This window comes from Apodemus sylvaticus, chromosome 10, assembly GCF_947179515.1.
Source record: "Apodemus sylvaticus chromosome 10, mApoSyl1.1, whole genome shotgun sequence".
NCBI classification, from domain to species: Eukaryota; Metazoa; Chordata; class Mammalia; order Rodentia; family Muridae; genus Apodemus; species Apodemus sylvaticus.
This window is the reverse complement of record NC_067481.1, coordinates 75,608,020-75,627,730: the sequence shown is the minus strand read 5'-3', so window position 1 is coordinate 75,627,730 and position 19,711 is coordinate 75,608,020. Positions and strand designations below refer to the sequence as shown.

The 19,711-nt window shown below is 39.7% G+C and overlaps 1 protein-coding gene across 4 annotated transcripts; it reads left to right on the top strand.

Moving 5' to 3' along the window:
• Positions 1 to 938: 938 nt before the first annotated feature.
• Zfp62 (ZFP62 zinc finger protein) lies at positions 939 to 17,935 on the top strand. Of its 4 annotated transcripts, none has more exons than XM_052197363.1 (3): positions 1,035 to 1,133; positions 12,480 to 12,532; positions 14,182 to 17,935. In XM_052197363.1, coding segments are annotated over exons 2-3 (2,775 nt in total). In that variant the 5' UTR covers positions 1,035 to 1,133; positions 12,480 to 12,531; the 3' UTR covers positions 16,956 to 17,935. The 4 variants fall into 4 exon arrangements, with proteins under 4 accessions (XP_052053326.1, XP_052053323.1, XP_052053325.1 ...); XM_052197364.1 differs by having other exon boundaries at positions 1,088 to 1,137; XM_052197366.1 differs by lacking the exon at positions 12,480 to 12,532 and having other exon boundaries at positions 939 to 1,137.
• Positions 17,936 to 19,711: the final 1,776 nt, after the last annotated feature.

Genomic DNA, 19,711 nt, shown 5'->3' with positions numbered 1-19,711 from the left:
GCACTCTGGTAGGCAGAGGCAGGCGGATTTCTGAGTTCGAGGCCAGCCTGGTCTACAGAGTGAGTTCCAGGACAGCCAGGGCTATACAGAGAAACCCTGTCTCCAAAAACCCAGCCCCCCCCCCCCAAAGTTTAAAAGGATGGGGGAGGGTGAAGGGGATTTTGTTAGAGGCAGAACTGGGAAGGTAGCTGTTTTCGAAGTTTTCGAAGTGATAGGTTATTTCTCTGCCACGCAATCAAACCAGATTTTAGATTAGATTAAAGGCCGGTTTATTGGGAAGCTGCTCTCTGGTGGGGAAGTTCACTGGCCACAAGGACTGAGGCCCGGAAAGTCCCCACGAGGAAGGGGGCGGGGGTAGAAAGGGTGTGCACTCAGAAAAGGAAGAGAAAAAGAGCAAGGGAGAGAGACCAAAACACCTAGATTATAAAGGGAGGAGCCTCTGGAGGAAGGGCAGCCCAGCCCCTGTGCTGGGAAGTTGAGGGTTGGGGTCAGGGTATTCCAGAGAGGGACAGAAGCTGGGAAAACCTAGAGGCCAGGTCTGCTTTGATATGTAAATATACACGTCTGGGTCCCAGACCAAACTGGAAGCTGCTAGGTATCCGGGGAGAGGGACAGTTCTGAGGTCTCTAAATAGCAGGCTTCCTGGAAATTTGAGCTCAGTTAAGGGCCTTAACTTTGGGGGGGGGGTGAAGTTCTTTTAGAAATAAGGGGTATGGGACCCCCAAATTCCGCTTCCCCCAGGAGCCCAGCCCTCCCCACTAAGAATCTCCCCAGCCTCACTTGATAACTATGAGCTCAGCTTCACAAGCAGGAAGTGAAGCATCTACTTCACCACACCACTTGAATATTTCATTACCCGCCCCCAATCCACCCCGGAATTGGAATAAAAGTCGAAGACAAGTAGAACACCCGTTTTCTCTCCGGGCATCCCGGGCTGAAAGACCCTGATTAGGAGGCCAGCAGAGCACCGGCACACTGCGGGTCACGTGCGCGAACAGAGCCCCACCATCGAGTCAGTCCTCCAGCCTCCCAGAGCGGCCTCGGAAGTGCCCCTGCGGCGCGGGTCTTTCCGGCCGGGCAGTCCGCGCTTTTGTCCCGCCGGTGGCCGGGCTCCTGCGGCGCCGCCACAGCCAGTACGTGAGTCCCGGGCTGCCGGCGCTCCCGCCTCTCCCCGGCCCGCCACGCCCTTTCCCTTCTTTGCCCTCGGGTCTCGGTCTCGACTCGCTTTGGGGAGTGTCCTCTGGGAGTGAGGGGGAAGGAAGAGCCCAGGCCCTGGCCCCGGGGGCAGGCTGCCATCAGAGCAGGCCCTGGGCCGAGCAAGGGCCAGAGTCCGCCCCGGGGTTTCTTGACTGTCATGGCCATTTCGGGCGTAGAGGGAGGAGAACCCCGATTAATAGCGCCTAGAAATTTGCCCTGGTTGCAGTTAAGTTTGTTTCTGAGACTTGGAGGTGACCTGATTAGGTCACCCCTCCCCGTTATTTTTGTTGGGGAGAGGTGTAGAGAGACGCCTGCGGCTGTGGAAGCAGACCCTTCCACTTCCCGGCCCTCTCTCTAGGAGAAACTCAGCTGTCGGGCAGTGGGTGCGACCGGAGAAGGCCGTCTACCCGACACCCCTCCCCATCTCACCCCCACCCCACCCCCAGCTCCCAGGCCCCTAGCAAACAGAAAGTGTTGGTTTTAGGGAAAAGCAGGTGAAGGCATCTGAGCCCCAGTGATCGCTTTGGGAAATCCTGGGGCAGCGATGTAAAAGAAAGATAAACAGGCCAGGTGGAGAGTGCCTGGGCTAGTGTGTTATCTTAAGATGGTTAGTCTAGATGGCCAAGACCATTTGTGTATGCCTGAAGCTTTTGTCTGGTCTGTGACTGTGTGTGTGTTTAAATATGTAATGTTCATGTGATCACGACATTAAAATACAAAGATTTCTAAAAACAAAAGTTCAATGCAAAATATGAAAACAAGATTTTCTTTTACTGTTCTCAAAGGTTGTTCTAGGCCCTGCCTTGAAAGGTAAACACTTTTGTTAAGATCTTGAGTAGACTTTAAGGACTTCTTCATTCAAATACTAGCAAATATATAAGTCGTTCCTCTTTTATTCTGACAGGTGGTAGCACAATAAATCCCCTCTGCTTCCTTGTTTCTTTTACTGGATCTGTTTTACAGAACTCTATCAGGAAATGGGTGTGTTGTTTGTTTTACAAACCGGTAGTAGTTTGGGCCATTTTAAAGGATGTTTTAGATAAATCTTTAGACTGCAGTTGATAATCTTTGAGTTGTTTCTAGTGTTTTTATGTCAAATGATATTATGGGAAATGATTCTGGATTAGGATAAGGATTATGAAATTAAGAGGGACTGAGGTTAATGAAGTATTTTTGTTGTTTTACATTCAGTTTTTAAATGTGCTACATTACTTGCTTCAGGCTAGTCCCTGAGTAAGCCCTTAGCTTCAGAAAAATCTCTCCCTGCCCTTCATGCTCTTTTCCTTCCCTTATTCCTGGAGTAGCTAAACGTATCTCCTCCGCTGCTATGAAAATACTCCATTATAAAAACCCCTTCAGGCCTTATTCCTAATTTTTAAGTAATAGAAACAAATCTTGTAACCGTTTACATATGATTTCATAAATTAAATGCAAAAATAACTGGAGCATATATCATACATTTTTCTGTGTATTACTTATAGCTCTGTCCTCCATTTGGCATACTCCCACTTAGGTGCTCTTGAGTTGGCAAACCTTCTCTCTTAAGTTCATTCTCTAGTCATCAGATATGGTACCTAAGAGCTTAAGGTACAGAAGCCCTGAACCACACTTGACATAAAGGATATTACCTTATGTGATACAGTTGACATCTGGAAATTTAAAGTAGCTGCAGGTATATTCCACCGTTTTCTTCTTGTAGCCACATTGTAGGAATCACTTTCCACTAAACCAAGAGTGCTCTCTGGTGAGTTGTCTCAACTTTTGAGAAATAACTCCTCGATGTCCAAAACAGGTAGTAAAGTGAAGGTTTTTGAAATCTGCATGCGTTTTTGTAGAACCTAGCAGTAGAATGTGAACACGCACAGAAGCTACCAGTGATGTGAGTCTCACGTAATTGATGAGGGGTAGAGACTTTCTCACAGTTGGCTTTTCCACTGATGTTACCAGACGGTTAAGGTCATGGCTGTCTATCAAAGACCGGCTCAAGAGATTTCCCACCTAGTTTTGAGAAATTAAAACCTTTTGGTTCTGTGTTATAGGGGATGCATGATGACCACCGTAACCATCTTACTGGTTGTATTATAACTTCATCTCAGAACTCTAGTTCTTGTTTCTCTTACCCCTTCTCAATCTGTTGTCCCACTGATTGGTGGTAGTGGCAGCAGTGCTGCCTTTAGTCCCAGGAGGCAAAGCAGGTGGAGCCCTGGGAGTCAAGACCAGCCAGTGCTGTATGTGAGGTTCTGTTTCAATAAATAAATAAAGCAAAGTAATGGTAGTACGGTGAATTATGTAGCCATAGTTTCAGGATTCTGACTTATTTATTTATTTATTTACTTATTTTTGGTGAAGCATTTTAAAGCAAATTTCTGACACCGTTTGTTTTACTCTATTTTAGTTGTCATTAAAAGTGTATATATACTCCTCACATCTATAGTATCATTACATAACAGCCTATTTTAGCTTAGATGTTTTGATGTTATCTAGCAGCAGTAGGCAGACTACTGGGTCATTTGTTTACAGTAAGCTAAGAAGGGCTATACCCTTTTAATGGAATGTTTGTAATCAACAGTATGGTCCAAAAGACCTAAAATACTAATACTTATCTGGCCCTTTATAGGAAAGTTTTACCAATCCCAGATTTTATAATGCCTGTGCTACTCCTTTACTTGAAAATTCTGAGTAAGTATCATCTCCAGTTTGAGTCAGACTCTGGGCGTGCCCCTTTGCCTATCTGTCTGGTTTCACTTGCAGCTTTATGCTCCAGATGTCTAAAGTGTACTCTCCTGGAGTTTTTACTCCTTCGTGGCAGAGTTTAGCCCTTCCGCTTTTTGCCCTATCTGTGCTGATGATTTGTAGGGTAGATCCCTTCATTCTCTGGACTAGCCCAGAGCCTGTGGGTAGGGAAAGAACTACCTATTATGGGTTGTAATCTAAGTTCCTTGTGTACCATTCAATCAGATGACCATGATGCTAGAAATGTACCCTCAGTATGTTCATAAGGATGGCAATATATCTTATTACACTTTCTCAGCTGCCTTATATGCTAACAGCATTTATGCTACTGCTATCATGATATACTTTTGCCAGTGTTTTTGATTGAGTGAATTATTGGATGTGCCAAATAGCCTGTACCCAAACAGGGAGTTAGGGAAACTTTGGTTTCTGACTAGATTGGAGAGGCAAATAATAAAGTGTTTGTGATTCGTGCCGTTGGGGCCCGTTACTAGCCAAACATACATTCCCCGAGGAGATGAAGGGACTAAGGAGACTGAAAATAATTCAATCTGTCAAATAATTGATGGTGGGGTTGAAGAGATGGCTTTTTGTCAGCATCATGAGGATCAGAGTTCAGATTCCCATGTGAAAAGTCTAGAGTTGTAACACCATACCTGAAATCCCAGCAGTCGGGAGGAGAGAAACCCTGCAGACTGGGTAATTTACAACAAACAAAAACTGTACTGCTCATAGTTCAGGAGCCAGAGACGTCCCGAGGTAAGGTGTTGGCATCTCCTCAGACCTTCTTGCTTTGTTTTTATATGGTAGAAGGCACCACGCAACAGAAGAGCAGAGAGAGAGAACCTTAATAAGAGTTCTTTATGAGGAGCCCAGTCCCACAATAATGGCATTAATGCACTGTAACATAGAGACAGTGTCTCCATGGCCTTGTTATTGCCTTTTGCCAGGAATGGCATCACACTTTTGTCATCCCAGATAATTGACAGGCTAAACCTGGCGTCTCTGAGCCTGGGACTTCAAGTTCAAGGCCAGGCCCAGTAACATCTGAGACTTGTCTCAAAAACAAAACAAAAATATTTTAAGAAAATACCTGTTTAATATTATATTGGCAGTTAATTAAACATAAATTGTGTTTTAATGAGGTGTTAAACTATAACAGAAAATGATCAAATATGCATTTTATAAAATTCTTAACAGCTCTTAGAGGAAGAATTGGATGGGGATAAGAATGAAGGCAGAAGGATTCTATAGGGCAGCAGTCTAGGCCTAGAAGTTGATGTTCATACTATAAAACCAGTCTTACAGGATGCTTTGAACGTAGATGAGAGAAGTAGAACTGATTCTGATTTAGGCAAAGAGGACAGGGGGTGGATAATAGGATCTATCTGCACTTGGCTATAAGGCTTTGGGCCAAAGATAAAATTTCTAACAGACATCTTTTAGGGGTGATAGAGGTCATATATCGATAGAGCTGTCTGTCCAGAGGGGAGTAGTTATGCAGAATCAAGAGGAAAGATTAAATGAAAGGATCCAGCACATCTGAACATGCAGCTCTGCGAAGCACCTTATTTAGGAAAAGCGAGTACAGTGTGGTCTGAGTTAAAGAAATCCACTTGAGTATTTGAGGCTTAAAGGGAGATGGGCCACTAAACAAACAGGATGGTGAAAGTAATGCATCGAGGGAAGCGGAATGGATGGGTTTCTAAATGTAGTGTTTGATATTTTAAAAAACTTTATATTTGAAAATAATAAAAAAATACAAAAACATTCTAAGAATAACAACAGCAAAAGAAGGGGCATAAAGAGATGGCTCAGCTGTTAAGAGCTCTGGTCCTTTCGGAGGAACAGGATTCAATTCCCAGCACCTGAAAGATGGCTCACAGTAGTCTGCATCTTCCTTTCTAGGGTATCCAACTCCTGGCTTCTTCAGTCACCAGCCACACATACATATAAGTAAACATTCATACACATAAAAATAAGATTAAAAATAGTGAAAGAAACTTTTATTCATATTCACCCATAGTCCATATTTTATTTAATTTTGTCCTCTTGCTCTCATAAACATTTTCCAAGTTGAGGATTACTTAATACATCATAGTCCATTAACCATAAATACATTGTTGTATGTCTTTAAATTTAAAATTAAATTTCAGTTATTTGTATGTATGTACACATGTGTGCACAGCACACCTGTATAGATCAGTTGGTCCTGTCATATCTAAAGGCCTGCTGAACCATCTCAGTATACCTTTTGAAGGATAGGTATATTTTACCTAACTACAGTACTGTTTTTAATTTCAATAAACTTAAAGTTAGTATTTCTTTTATTTCCCAACTTTGTCAGCTGATACTTTTTGGTTGTTGTTGTTACTGTTGTTCTTTGGGTTTGTTTGTTTGTTTGTTTTTTGAGACAGGTTCTTACAATGTAGCTCTGGCTATCATAGATCACACTATGTAGAGCTGGCTTTACCCTCACAGAGATCTGCCTGCCTCTGACTCCCAAGTGCTAGGATTAAAGGTTTGCTACCACACCCAGCTCTGGCACTTAAAAAAAAAAATGTTTGGCCTTCTCTAGCCTGTAACATTTCTAGAAGTTCTCTGTCTTATGAAGGTTTGAAAAATAGAGTTCCTCTTTTCCCCACAGCCCTTTTAATCGAATAGTCTTCATTTTGAATTAACCTGTTTTCTTATGGGTCAGTTCATGTAATAAATTCTCATAGGTTCTGTCCTTCTCAGGATGTCATTACAGGAAGCATATGATATTACTCTGCTCTCACTAGAAATATTAATGTAGAACATCTGTCAAAGCTTGCCTAATTTCATGCATAATTACTGTTTTCTCTCTAATAAGCATTCTGAGAAGGAATATTTAAATTCAGAAAATAGCCCATTCTTTTGTCAGAATTTCTCCCCAAACTTAGAATTCGTTGGTGAATTTTTATATCTACTTTTTACTCTGATAGTTATAGAATGCTAATTTATTCTGTTGTAATCAAGAGGTCGCCCTTCTTTTTTTGGCTTTCTGTGGGGGACTTGTGCAGTCCTGTTTTTAGTGGCTTGTCATTACAATGCTTACTTACTGTTCCTAAACTGGATGTTCAAGCTGGCTTTTGTAGCCTGACAGAGTGCCTCACCTTTTCTGTTCTTTCCTTACTTATTGGTAAACACCACACACAGTTCATCTTATAATTCTCCTGTTCCTAGCCACTTCTTTGAAGACTTTCATTCGAATAGGGGTTACGAGAAGAAACCAAAACTTGAAGTGCTTATACCACTGTTTTTGGCTTGCTTGCAACCAGAGCTAAGGGATATATCTATGTAGAAGTAAAAATGTATGTTTGTCCATACTTATATACACACAAACAGTATTTACACAGTACTTCTAATTTATCCATATAAAGTTCTTTCTCATATTTGTATGTCTTTTCTTCCTCCATAAGAATTCTGGCTCCTAACAAAAGTCACATTTGAGTTCTAAGTTGTTTGAGAATTGTTTTGCCCATACTACTAACTATAATTCAACTTGTTTGGAATTCCCCCCTGTACCTCCCACCAGCCTACAGAAGACTGAGTGCAGACAAGTATGAAATGAAATACTGTGTTCCTAAGTGTTTGCTTATTTTCTTCCTGTGGTTTTAGTATCCTTGTGAAACACTGTTTCTGTTTACTTCCTGTTTTAGCAATCCCCCCTCCTCATCTTCACTGATTTCATGTTAGTCTTTGATTATGCAGAGCATCATTAGGCTTCCATGAGTAAAACTCTACAGAGCTATAATCAGTGTCACCGCACCTCCCCATCCCCTTATGCCCTGTTTTCCACCCTTTGCGATTATCAGTTGTTTCTTGGTATTACTATAAAGATAGGTACAAACTACTTGCTTCTTTCTTCCTTTCTTAGCGTCTGCACTTTTTCACCTTTTGGTAATATAATACTATACATCCTGGAAATTACTACCTTGTCAATGAGATGTTCTACTTTTCTAGTACTCCTCTGTGTGTATTTCATAGCTTGGGTAAGTAGTCTCCTGTGCTTGCAGATTTAGGTAATTTCCCAAATCTTCAGTTAAAATTGTCATAATAATTCTGTTATCTATACACATGTTCTTATGAGTGCACACATGTATACACACACTTTTGTAGTATTAAAAGTATGTCTTTAGAATTGTTACTTGTGAATTGAAGGGGAAATGTGTGTATTAGCACAGATTTCCCACCACAAGCCATATGTAAGTTTTTAATAGATTCTAGGCAATCTATTAGAATATTTGTTTTCTTCAGTGTTTTATCAACAGGGTATGTGGTCAAGCTCTGAACATTGGTCAGTGTAACATGTGAGAAAAACTATTTTATTGAAGTTTTGATGTATATTTCTCTTAGTGAAAATAAGTATATTTTTACATGTTTAATTACTGTCTTGCTTTTTATTTTTAAAGGAAAACCACGTTTGGCATGGTTAGTTATTGTGTGAAACACCCTGTATATTCACTGAACAAAATAATTATTGTAGACTACTATAAGAAAGCTCAGAGTAAGAGAACATCTAAAGGGCAATCAAAAGGTTAAGGAAGCTGACAGCTGCTGACTAGTTTAAAAACATTGTAACATATTTGGACCGTAGAAATAGTCTTTTTCAAATAACAGTGTTTGTCATTGAAACCTATGTACCAAGAAGCAGTTTCTAGTGAAGGTAAATTAAAATTTGCTTTTTAAAGAAAAAATTGAACCATATTAGCATCAGCAACTTATTTCTGTTACAAAATATCACTCAATGTTTTTTCTTCCCTAATTTAAAATTAGAAAGAAAAGGAACTAAGTTTTCAGAGTATACCATCATTGTATTGTCAAGGCACAGTCACTGAACTCAAGGATGTGTGATGGTCTGCAGAAAAGCTGCTTGACTCTAGTAGTCTATTCCTTCACATCTGAGAGGAGTTTGCTATGATCAGCAGTCTCCACCAACTTTAGGCTGCCTACAGGCTAAGAGATCATAAACGAGGGGAGACTAACCAGTCTAGGAAGTTATCTTTTAGAGAGTGAATTAAGAAATGTTTCTAGGCTTTCTTTCAAAATAGTCACTGTTAACTGAGGTTTCTTTCTTCCTTTTCTGGTAATCCCCAGATGAACAGGGTTAAAAAGGACAACAGGAAGTGGCCATAGGGCTCTTAAATTTTTCTTTGCCAACTTCATTTGCAGTAGTAGGTATTTCTTTGGGTCTTCTTTCTTTATAGAGAACCTAGTTCTCTGAAAGGGAACTGATTGTTATGACTTGGAAGGAATCAGCAATTTGGATATGACCCATTGCGATTGTTGCCTTAGCTTGTCTTGTTAGCTTTTCTGGAAGGACAGCCACACATTCAGGGACTCTGTCTCAGTCTCAGGTTTGGATTTCACAAGCCTTTCCTTCTAATTATGTCCTTTCTTTAGAAGCCAATCTACACAGGATTTACTTCTCAGCACCCCACCACCACCACTTCTCTCTTCTTCTCCCTCTCTTCTCCCCCTTTTCTCTCCCTCTCTTTCTTCTTCTCCCCTTCTTTTTGAAAGTTCATCGAAGGCTCATTACATTTTGTATGGGTCCTTGTGGTTTTGGACAAGCTAATCCTGATTGTTCTGGGAATGGATAGTAGTTTCATTTACTCCAAGGTTGTAATTCAAGCACTTCAGATTTTCTAGGTTTTCAATATCTACATTGTTGAATTAACAGTTACCCTAGAGTTGGTACAATAATTAGCCTTGACACTGTAAGTCTTCTCAAATAGCTAGAATGAGTTTTAACTTCTCAGTGATTTCGTAGCTGCCATTCACTGTTCTCTCTAATCCATGTGGATCCTACAGAGCCACCAAACCCAATCAGACAGGTCCATGTCCTCTGGATCAAGCAACTCTCCATCTTCCAGCTTTTCAACCACAGTAGAGAAAGAGCTGGTGACCTAACAGCTATTACATGTTGGAGACCCTGATTTTATAGGAACATCTTGCTGCTGACTCTTAGAAGCCACTTTCTATGCTCTTTCCCGGGATATTACTATGGAATATGCAAAGTGTGGCAGAAAGGAATTTGAGCATTCTCCAAAGTCTATTTTGGGGTGAGCCAGTCCCGGGCAGGGGTGCTGGGTGTATAATAAACATGATGTCTTAAGCCAGCTTTACTTCCAAAAGCCATTCACTAAAAAGAACAGCTATGGTGCTAGATTTTTATTTACTCTAGTCCCTGAAATATAATTTATTTTCTTTAAGGGCTGATCTTTGATAAATTAAAGGAGCTGTCAGGTGCTTGGGAATCAGAATGGTCTTGAGGGATTCAAATGTAATGGCCTGGTATAGAACAATAATGTCAGCTTTAAAAATCAGGATAGTAAGATCTTTGGGCTTAAGGGCCAAACTGCCTGGTCTTTCCAGGCACATAGTGTATTCCAGTTAATGACAAATGTTTTGTCCCAATAACCATTAAAGCTGCTGATCCCACTACTGGAATGTCTCTTTAAGCTGAGAGATGAGAGCTACCTGTTCATGTAGTTAGATCTCCAGTTTTCCGGGGCATTATCAGGGTTTATACAACAGAATCAGCTTTCAGCAATTGCATATCATCTGTACTTTGTTCATTCTGTAGTACTCCACCAACAGAAAGTTCCAACACATTGTCATACCTTGAAAGCACTTTTCTATTACTGAAATAGGCACTCTGTTCCAGGGAGATTTTGTGCCACTCACTGCTTAGCTTGGGATACCAGTAGCTCTTGGTGAGCCAAACAAGCTTTGGACAGACCCAGATACCTTGTCATACAACGTTAGGGCCTGAAGGTAGGTGACCTGTCTCTGGTCATCATGTTCATTATATATCCAACCTGCCCAGGACTGGCTCACCCCAAAACAGACTTTGGAGAATGCTCAAATTTCTTCCTGCTAGACTTTGCAGATTCCATAGTAATATCTGGGGAAAGGGCCTAGAAAAGTGACTTCTAAGAGTCAGCAACAAGATGTCCCTGGAAAACCAGGGTCTCCAACTTGTAATAGCTGTTATGTCACCAACTCTTTCTCTACTGCGGTTGAAAAGCTTGTAGATAGTTGCTAGGGAGAGTATAGCCTTTCTCCCTCACCCCTCATCACAGTTCTGACAGTATTTGTGCCATTTTCTTTTGGGAGTTGGGGTAGAAATTTGTGCTGTTTTTATTATAAAAGTACTTGTATGTAGTTAAACATCAGTCTTGTATTGCATCTTGGTTTTGGTTAGGAAGCTTTCTCTATACCCAGGTCATAGAGTCATTAATTCATATTTTCTTCTAGTATTTGTTATTCTTGTGTCTGTTATATTATTTCGAGCTTCTTTATATTTAGAGCTCTGTTCCATTTGGTGTTTATCCCTTTGCGTGATATAAAAGATCTAATTTTATCTTTTTTAGTCCCCAGATGGCTTTATATTTGTTAAACTATTTTTAAAAACTGTCCTTTCCCCAGTAATACCATCCTCATCATCAATTTCTGTGTTTTACTTGGAATAATTTCTGGATGTGTCTATTTATATGCCAGTAACACATTTAAATTATAGAAGCACATTTTTAATTATAGCATATGTTAATAGTCACTATGGCTAGTAGTTGCTCACAGCTCTTTCTCTTCCCTAGCAACTTTTATTTTAGGAAATTGTTTTTTTATGGCTGTAGGAGCCATTTAACATTTTTTTCTTCCGAGGAAGTTGAAATAGAAGGGCTAAAATTGAAAAGTAAACGGGTGGAAAATCTATTGTATGTGGAAATGGCAGGTATGCTGCTGCTTAAGTTTCTGGACCCATATTAGCCCACTTATCAGTTCCGTGTTTTGTGCTGTGGGCTGCTCTACCTCGAGTGATACAGGGAGTCAGGGAACTAGTCTGGTTTACCATTCCTCAGTAACCTCGTACTTGGGACTTTATTTTGTATACTATTTCCTCAGATGAACCTACTTTAATGTCTGCTGGGTGATTCTTCACCTTCTAAGTGGTCTCCTAAATTTCTAGTATTTTCTATTCCTATAGGAGGTCATTATTCCTATGAAAAAAAGTTGCATAGTATGATTCTTTATACCAGTTCACTCTAAAGCATGTATTTTACTTTTATTGACCATTTTTTCCCTCACATAGTTGCATACATAGCTTTCTAAGTAAGATTCACAGAATTTCACAGTAATGTCCTGAAATGTTATGTAGGACAGGAGGGAAAGATCACATATTATTTTATTATAAATGCTTTATTTTCTTGAAATAAATTGAACAGTATCTCTTAGAAGTCAGAAAAGGAATATTGATAGGGTACCAATCATGTACAGTACCTTCAGGAGAACAGAATCCCTGCTTGGGTATTAATCTTCTTTGGGAAGTTTATTTATCATGTGATTTTTTTCCAAACCCCTACATTTTAACCTTGATCAATAGCTTAACTTTTACTACAGTAATAAGTGATAAAGTAAATAGTAATAACATTTGCCCTGACCAAGGGACAAGTATTGTTCTTACTGGTTTTAGATGGCTATCATCCAATAATCACAGTAACACTATTACTTTCATTTCACAGGTGAAGACACTGCTGTACAAAGAAGTTAAATAGCTATCTCAAAGGTCATATAAGTAGGTATTTGAACCTAGTAGGTATTCTAGTCATTTTCTGGTCTATGTGAGAGATTGGTTTTAATATTTCACAGATAGCAAAGTCCACTACAGATGTTCAAGTTCCTTATTTAGAATGACAGTATTTACATATGGTCTTTACACATCATCCTGTATACTTTAAAGCATTTTCAAATTACTAGCAGTACCTAAAAGCAGTGTGAGTCTTTATTATGCTGTATTTAAAGAATAGTGATAAACATTAAAAAGCTGTATATGTTCAACACAAATGTAACTTCATTTTTCTGAATATTTTTGGTCCATGGTTGACTGAATCTGTAGATGCAGAATCTGCAGCTATGGAGGGCCAACTACTCTCCTCTGACTTGAAGTGTTTCTGTCTTTGTTTTACCATCCTTGAGACAAAGATCTTATGCCATAGTTTAGGCTAGCCTGGAACATGCAGTAACCTTCCTGCCTCAGCCTCCGAAGTGCAGGAATAACAAGATTGAGCCATTACACTTTGCTGTTTGTAAGCGTTGAGGTTCTATTTCACTAATTTATTCATAAATGGGAAAGAAAACTTTATTCCTTGGCAGGCTAGAGCATGTTTCTACCATATAAGTTCTTCCATGATTAGCCACCTTCCATAGAGTGTTTTCCTTACACAGAAAAGTCAAGAAGGCAAAATTAATATACAGTAGCTTTAGATTTCTTTCTTTCTTGTTTCTTTGTCACTGTCCTCATAATCTTATAACTACAACTACTTGCTTGATTCCTCTTCTAGGGTACAGATTTATCTTCCTCTCTAATTTTTCCTGCTCTCTCCTGATTATGTGTAACTTTTCGAAGAAAAATTAACATTTTTGTTGTTCCAATTTTTTTATTTCATCTGTTTTTCAGAGTTTTTTCTTGTTTTTCTATGAGGTGACATTGAAACTGATTAGTATTGGCTCTTGTTCTGTGTATCAGTTGAACCCATTTTTTTTATTTAGTTTTTTCAAGACAGGGTTACTCTGTATAGCCCTGGCTGTCCTGGAACTCACTCTGTAGACCAAGCTGGCCTCGAACTCAGAAATCCGCCTGCCTCTGCCTCCCAGAGTGCTGGGATTACAGGCATGCGCCACCACTGCCTGGATAGTTGAACCCATTCTTATCATACCTTCATGCTAGGTTAATGCAGGAATGAAAAAGCTCTTTGGACCATTAACAATCTGGACTCTAGTTTTAACAGTAGTTCTAAAGGTATTGAAATCTTACTAATGTCACCGATCATTTCTCCAATAACTAAAATGGTGCCTGTAGGACTGGAGAGATGACTTAGCAGTTAAGAGCATTTGATGCTCTTGCAGAGGACCTGGATTCAGTTCCCAACATCCTAAGATCACTCCCAACCATGCCTAACTCCAGTTCCAGGGGGATCTGACTACCTCTTCTGGACTCACTGGGCACCAGACATGTACATGGTGCACATTCCTCCTTTTGTCTTCTTGACATTTCTGTGTAAGGAAAACACTCAAAAATATTTAAAGATTATTTTTTAAATGGTACCTGCCACATATTAAAAAGCAAATACCTGACAAATGGATAAGCTAATTTTGTTATTTGCTATTGTTACTCATTCAGGTTTTTTTCTAAATAAACATGTCATTTTCATTTTCTTGGTCTAGTGTCACATTTGAAGACAAGCATGGAGGATGAGGACTCAGCTAAAACGAATGAAAATAATTCAAATGCTGACTCTCAGTGCCCAAATGTGGGAATTTTTCACAAGGATCATATGCAGAAATCTAAGATCGCTGACACTTGTGACTGGGTAGGGAAGCAGTTGGAAAGACCTAAATGGAAAATAATGAAGGAAGACAAAAGTAGCATCAGAGAAAAGATTGACAAATCTAAGAACATAGCAAATATAAAAATAGAGCAGGATGATGAGACATCTGAGAAAAGCTTCTACCCAAGTACAAATAGCATGCACCAGACTGTCCCCACAGAACCAAAATGTACTGAACAAGGTGAGAACACAGAGAACGTTAATGGAAACTTAGACCCTACTCCACAGCAGAATTCTACTGCTGATAAGAAATCACATAAGTGTGATGAGTGTGGAAAATCCTTCAAATATAATTCTCGTCTTGTTCAACATAAAATTATGCACACTGGAGAAAAGCGCTACGAGTGTGATGACTGTAGGGGAACTTTTCGGAGCAGCTCCAGTCTTCGAGTCCACAAACGCATCCACACTGGGGAGAAGCCCTATAAGTGTGATGAGTGTGGCAAGGCCTACATGTCTTACTCCAGCCTTATAAACCACAAAAGCACCCATTCTGGGGAGAAGAATTGCAAATGTGATGAATGTGGAAAATCCTTCAATTATAGTTCTGTTCTGGACCAGCATAAAAGGATCCACACCGGAGAGAAGCCCTATGAATGTGGTGAGTGTGGAAAGGCCTTCAGGAACAGTTCTGGTTTGAGAGTCCACAAAAGGATCCACACAGGGGAGAAGCCCTATGAATGTGATATCTGTGGGAAAACCTTCAGTAATAGTTCTGGCCTGAGAGTCCACAAAAGGATCCATACAGGTGAGAAGCCCTATGAGTGTGATGAATGTGGGAAGGCATTCATTACTTGCAGAACACTTCTAAATCATAAAAGCATCCACTTTGGTGATAAACCTTATAAATGTGATGAGTGTGAGAAATCTTTTAATTATAGCTCTCTCCTCATTCAGCATAAAGTCATCCACACTGGTGAGAAACCTTATGAATGTGATGAATGTGGGAAAGCCTTCAGGAACAGCTCGGGCCTTATAGTGCATAAAAGGATCCACACAGGAGAGAAACCCTACAAGTGTGATATCTGTGGCAAAGCATTCAGCTATAGTTCAGGCCTTGCAGTCCATAAAAGCATTCATCCAGGAAAGAAAGCCCATGAATGTAAAGACTGTGGCAAGTCCTTTAGCTATAATTCACTTCTTCTTCAGCATAGGACCATTCATACTGGAGAGAGACCTTATGTATGTGATGTGTGTGGCAAAACGTTCAGGAACAATTCAGGTCTCAAAGTCCATCGGAGACTCCATACTGGCGAAAAACCTTATAAGTGTGATGTATGCGGGAAGGCCTATATCTCACGCTCAAGCCTTAAAAATCACAAAGGAATCCACATGGGGGAGAAGCCCTATAAATGCAGCTATTGTGAGAAATCTTTCAACTACAGTTCTGCTCTTGAACAACATAAAAGGATTCACACAAGGGAGAAACCCTTTGGGTGTGATGAGTGTGGAAAAGCCTTCAGAAACAATTCAGGCCTTAAAGTCCATAAACGAATTCACACGGGGGAAAGGCCTTACAAATGTGAAGAATGTGGAAAAGCCTACATCTCACTCTCAAGCCTTATAAATCATAAAAGTGTACATCCTGGGGAGAAACCCTTTAAGTGTGACGAGTGTGAGAAAGCCTTCATCACATACAGAACCCTTCTAAACCACAAAAAGATTCATCTTGGAGAAAAGCCCTATAAATGCGATGTGTGTGAGAAATCTTTTAACTACACCTCACTCCTTTCTCAGCACAAAAGAGTTCATACTAGAGAGAAACCCTTTGAATGTGACAGGTGTGAGAAGGTTTTCAGAAACAACTCAAGCCTTAAAGTACATAAAAGAATACACACTGGGGAGAAGCCCTATGAGTGTGACATATGTGGAAAAGCCTACATCTCACACTCAAGCCTTATTAACCATAAAAGTACACACCCTGGCAAGACGCCGTATACATGTGATGAATGCGGAAAAGCATTTTTCTCAAGCAGAACTCTTATAAGCCATAAGAGAGTCCATCTTGGGGAAAAACCCTTCAAGTGTGTTGAATGTGGGAAATCATTTAGCTACAGCTCACTTCTTTCCCAGCACAAGAGAATCCACACAGGGGAGAAACCTTATATATGTGATTGGTGTGGGAAGGCTTTCAGGAACAGCTCAGGCCTCACAGTACATAAAAGGATCCATACAGGGGAAAAACCCTATGGATGTGATGAATGTGAAAAGGCATACATTTCACACTCAAGTCTTATCAATCATAAAAGTGTCCACCGTGGAAAGCAACCCTATAATTGTGAGTGTGGGAAATCTTTCAATTATAGATCTGTCCTTGACCAACACAAAAGGATCCACACTGGAAAGAAGCCATATCGATGTAATGATTGTGGGAAGGCATTTAATATCAGATCAAACCTTACCAAGCACAAAAGAATCCATACTGGAGAGGAATCTTTAAATATGGCAAATATGGAAAGTCATAGTGGCACATTCCAGAAGAGGATCTACTATGAGGGAGGGAATGCTCTGGATGGGACTAGGATGCAGATGCCTATGTGGGAGGCAGAGCCTGCCAAAGCTCAAATAACTCAAATAGAAGAAAAACTTTATGAATGTAAGAATTTCTGAGGTCCTTAGGGTCCTTAGTCATGGCTTATTTTCATAGTGTAAGTGAAAGAATTCTAAATGATCATGAGCAATTATTCTATGTGATTCAGTCATAGCAAAAACAGTTCTAGTGTCACAGTAGTTGAGCCCTTTAGGAATATAAAATACCACTGGATATAAAACCTTTCAAAGTGATGGAACATTTAAAAAATGTAGTCTGGACATAAAACATAAAGGTCTTCAATTAGAAATCATATTCACCACTACAAAGATCATTTTTGAGTAAATAAGTGAATAAGAATGTAGAAAGTCAGTATAATTTTGAACTCTATACTCTGGTCAGTAGATAAAAGATCCAAGAAGGGCCTCCAAAAGGCAAATTCAGGGAGAGGATGGTTTCAGGGAATATCAGTTTATTAGTGAGTCATGAATTATAGATTTAACAATCGTTTGTGGTAGGAAGATCACAACTTCTGAAACAGTTTAGATGTCCTAAGAAAAGAAAGGCATAGTCAAATCTGTGGCATAATCACTTTAAAATGCATATTAGTTGGAATATGCTATTATACTAATTGAACTGGTAAGACTTTAGAGTTTCAAATGAACTCCCTTCATAGGTAATATATATGATAAATGAAAAATATGGAAGGTGGCATTCACATATACTGAGAGAATAGAAAGGATTTCAGTATCTTCAGTTAAGTAATAGAATACATCTTCAACATGAATTTGCACCTTACAAAAAATATCAGGGAATCCTATGAATAAAAAAATGTTTCAAAGGAAGACATTTCATTACAAGAGCTAAATAAGTACCAGTAATTAAGTTCATGTTTTAAAAACAATATTGTTTGTTTCAGAAAGTATTGTAAAAATTTTATGTACTACATGTGTATATTGTCTGTTGTAAAATATAAATATGTTCAAAACTCGCTTTGCCATAAAGACTGAATAGTTATGGCAAGGTAAGGGAGAAAAACAATAAATGCCTCAAATGTAAATAGGCTGTGACTTATTTTAGATAGACAAACCATTTGTGTGTTATATCTTTCCTTGTAAGTTGTATAGGATCTAAGCCAGAGAAGTTTCTGTCTTATCTGTGAAGATTCATCTACTAAACTAGTGTCTTAGGATTCACCAGAAGTTAGATCATATTTATCACAAGGGGGAAATAGGTGAATTTTGAAGAGACCATGGGTAAATAATCTGATTGTGATATAAATCTGGATTATAATTTGTTAGAGTGGGTAGGCTATGTGAGTAATCAGTCACCATACAATTCATTAGGAACAGAACTTAATATAAAATATTAGTAATTGTAGCATGAAGACTAGGTATTTCAGTAGTAAAAATAGATTCTTCTGAGTTGAGCTCTACCTGTAGTAGTTGGACAGGTTATCAGAACCAGGTAAACTCTGTTTGTTCTCTGACTTCACGACCTGCCATCATTACAGAAGGCAATCTCTAGTCATATCCATCTCTTTGAGGCGTCCAGTCTCATTAAATAATTCACATGTGTCTCTCTGGGAGTATTTCGTCTGTCTCCAAATTCCCACCAATAGGCTTTGACACATGAGGAAGCATTTAATTTTGCCACTCAATTCTGCAGTAGAATGTCCACACTTGTACTGTTCTATTGCATGAGACACTGGTCAATTTGACCCTATCTGTAGACTTGGTTTACTCAGCAAATATTTGTGGACAATCTGCTAGATACAAATCACTGTCCTGGGCCTTAAGTAGGGAAAGGTGAGAGCAGGAGTTAAGACTATGGGACTGGTGAGATGGCTCAGTGGTTAAGAGCACTCTGAAGGTCCTGAGTTGAAATCCCAGCAACCACATGGTGGCTCACAACCATCCATAATGAGGTCTGACACCTCTTCTGGTATGTCTGAAGACAGCTACAGTGTATTTACATATAAAAAATCTTAAAAAGCGGGGGTGGGGGTGGAGTTAAGACTACGAGCAAAGTCACCCTAATAGACACATACACAACTAAATGATCAGAGAAAACCATAGCCAACCAGAAAAAGGGATGTGGATATTGGGTTTTTCTGAGGAGTAGGAAATAGAACATCCTGAATAAAGACGGAAGAACAGTTAAGGAATCCTCCAGAGTGGCTGTTTTAAGGTGAGCAGAAAGACTTCAGACTATCCATTCCCAAGAGCCATTGAGGAAGGATTGCATTTGCTAAAGACCACTTCTAGCTTATTCGGCAATCCTGTTACCTGAGGTTTCCATGTGCCTTATAGCAGCCAAAGTAGCTAGAGTCCCATTCCTTTCACACTGCTGTCCCCCATGTAAGCTCTATGTAAGATTGTGAGTTCTGTGGTTCTGTGGATCAAACAAAATGAATTTATGCATACTATGCAAATTCTAACAGTGAGGTACATCTCTGACTCTGTGGTCACTTTTTAGTATTTTTTTTTAATTATGGGTATGTGTAGAGCTATGTGCTTGTGAGTTTGTGTCTGAGGAAGCTGGAAGCAGCAGCTGGAGCTAGAGTTCTAGGTAGTGGTAAGCTACCTGATATAGATGCTGGGGATCGAATTTGCATTTGAAAGCAGTACACACTCTTAAGATGTCTCTTTAGCCTCCTTTTAGATTGGTATCTTGATTACCCTAGTGTACTGAGTGTGGGGGACAACTACTGCAACCTCCATCTATCCAGAGACAAGACATAGATAGGCTGGTGGTCTTTTGGCTTGGCCTTGAGTATTGTATGTAGGATGAGATAAATCATATTCAGCCTAACTCAGAGGTGTATGGATCTCCT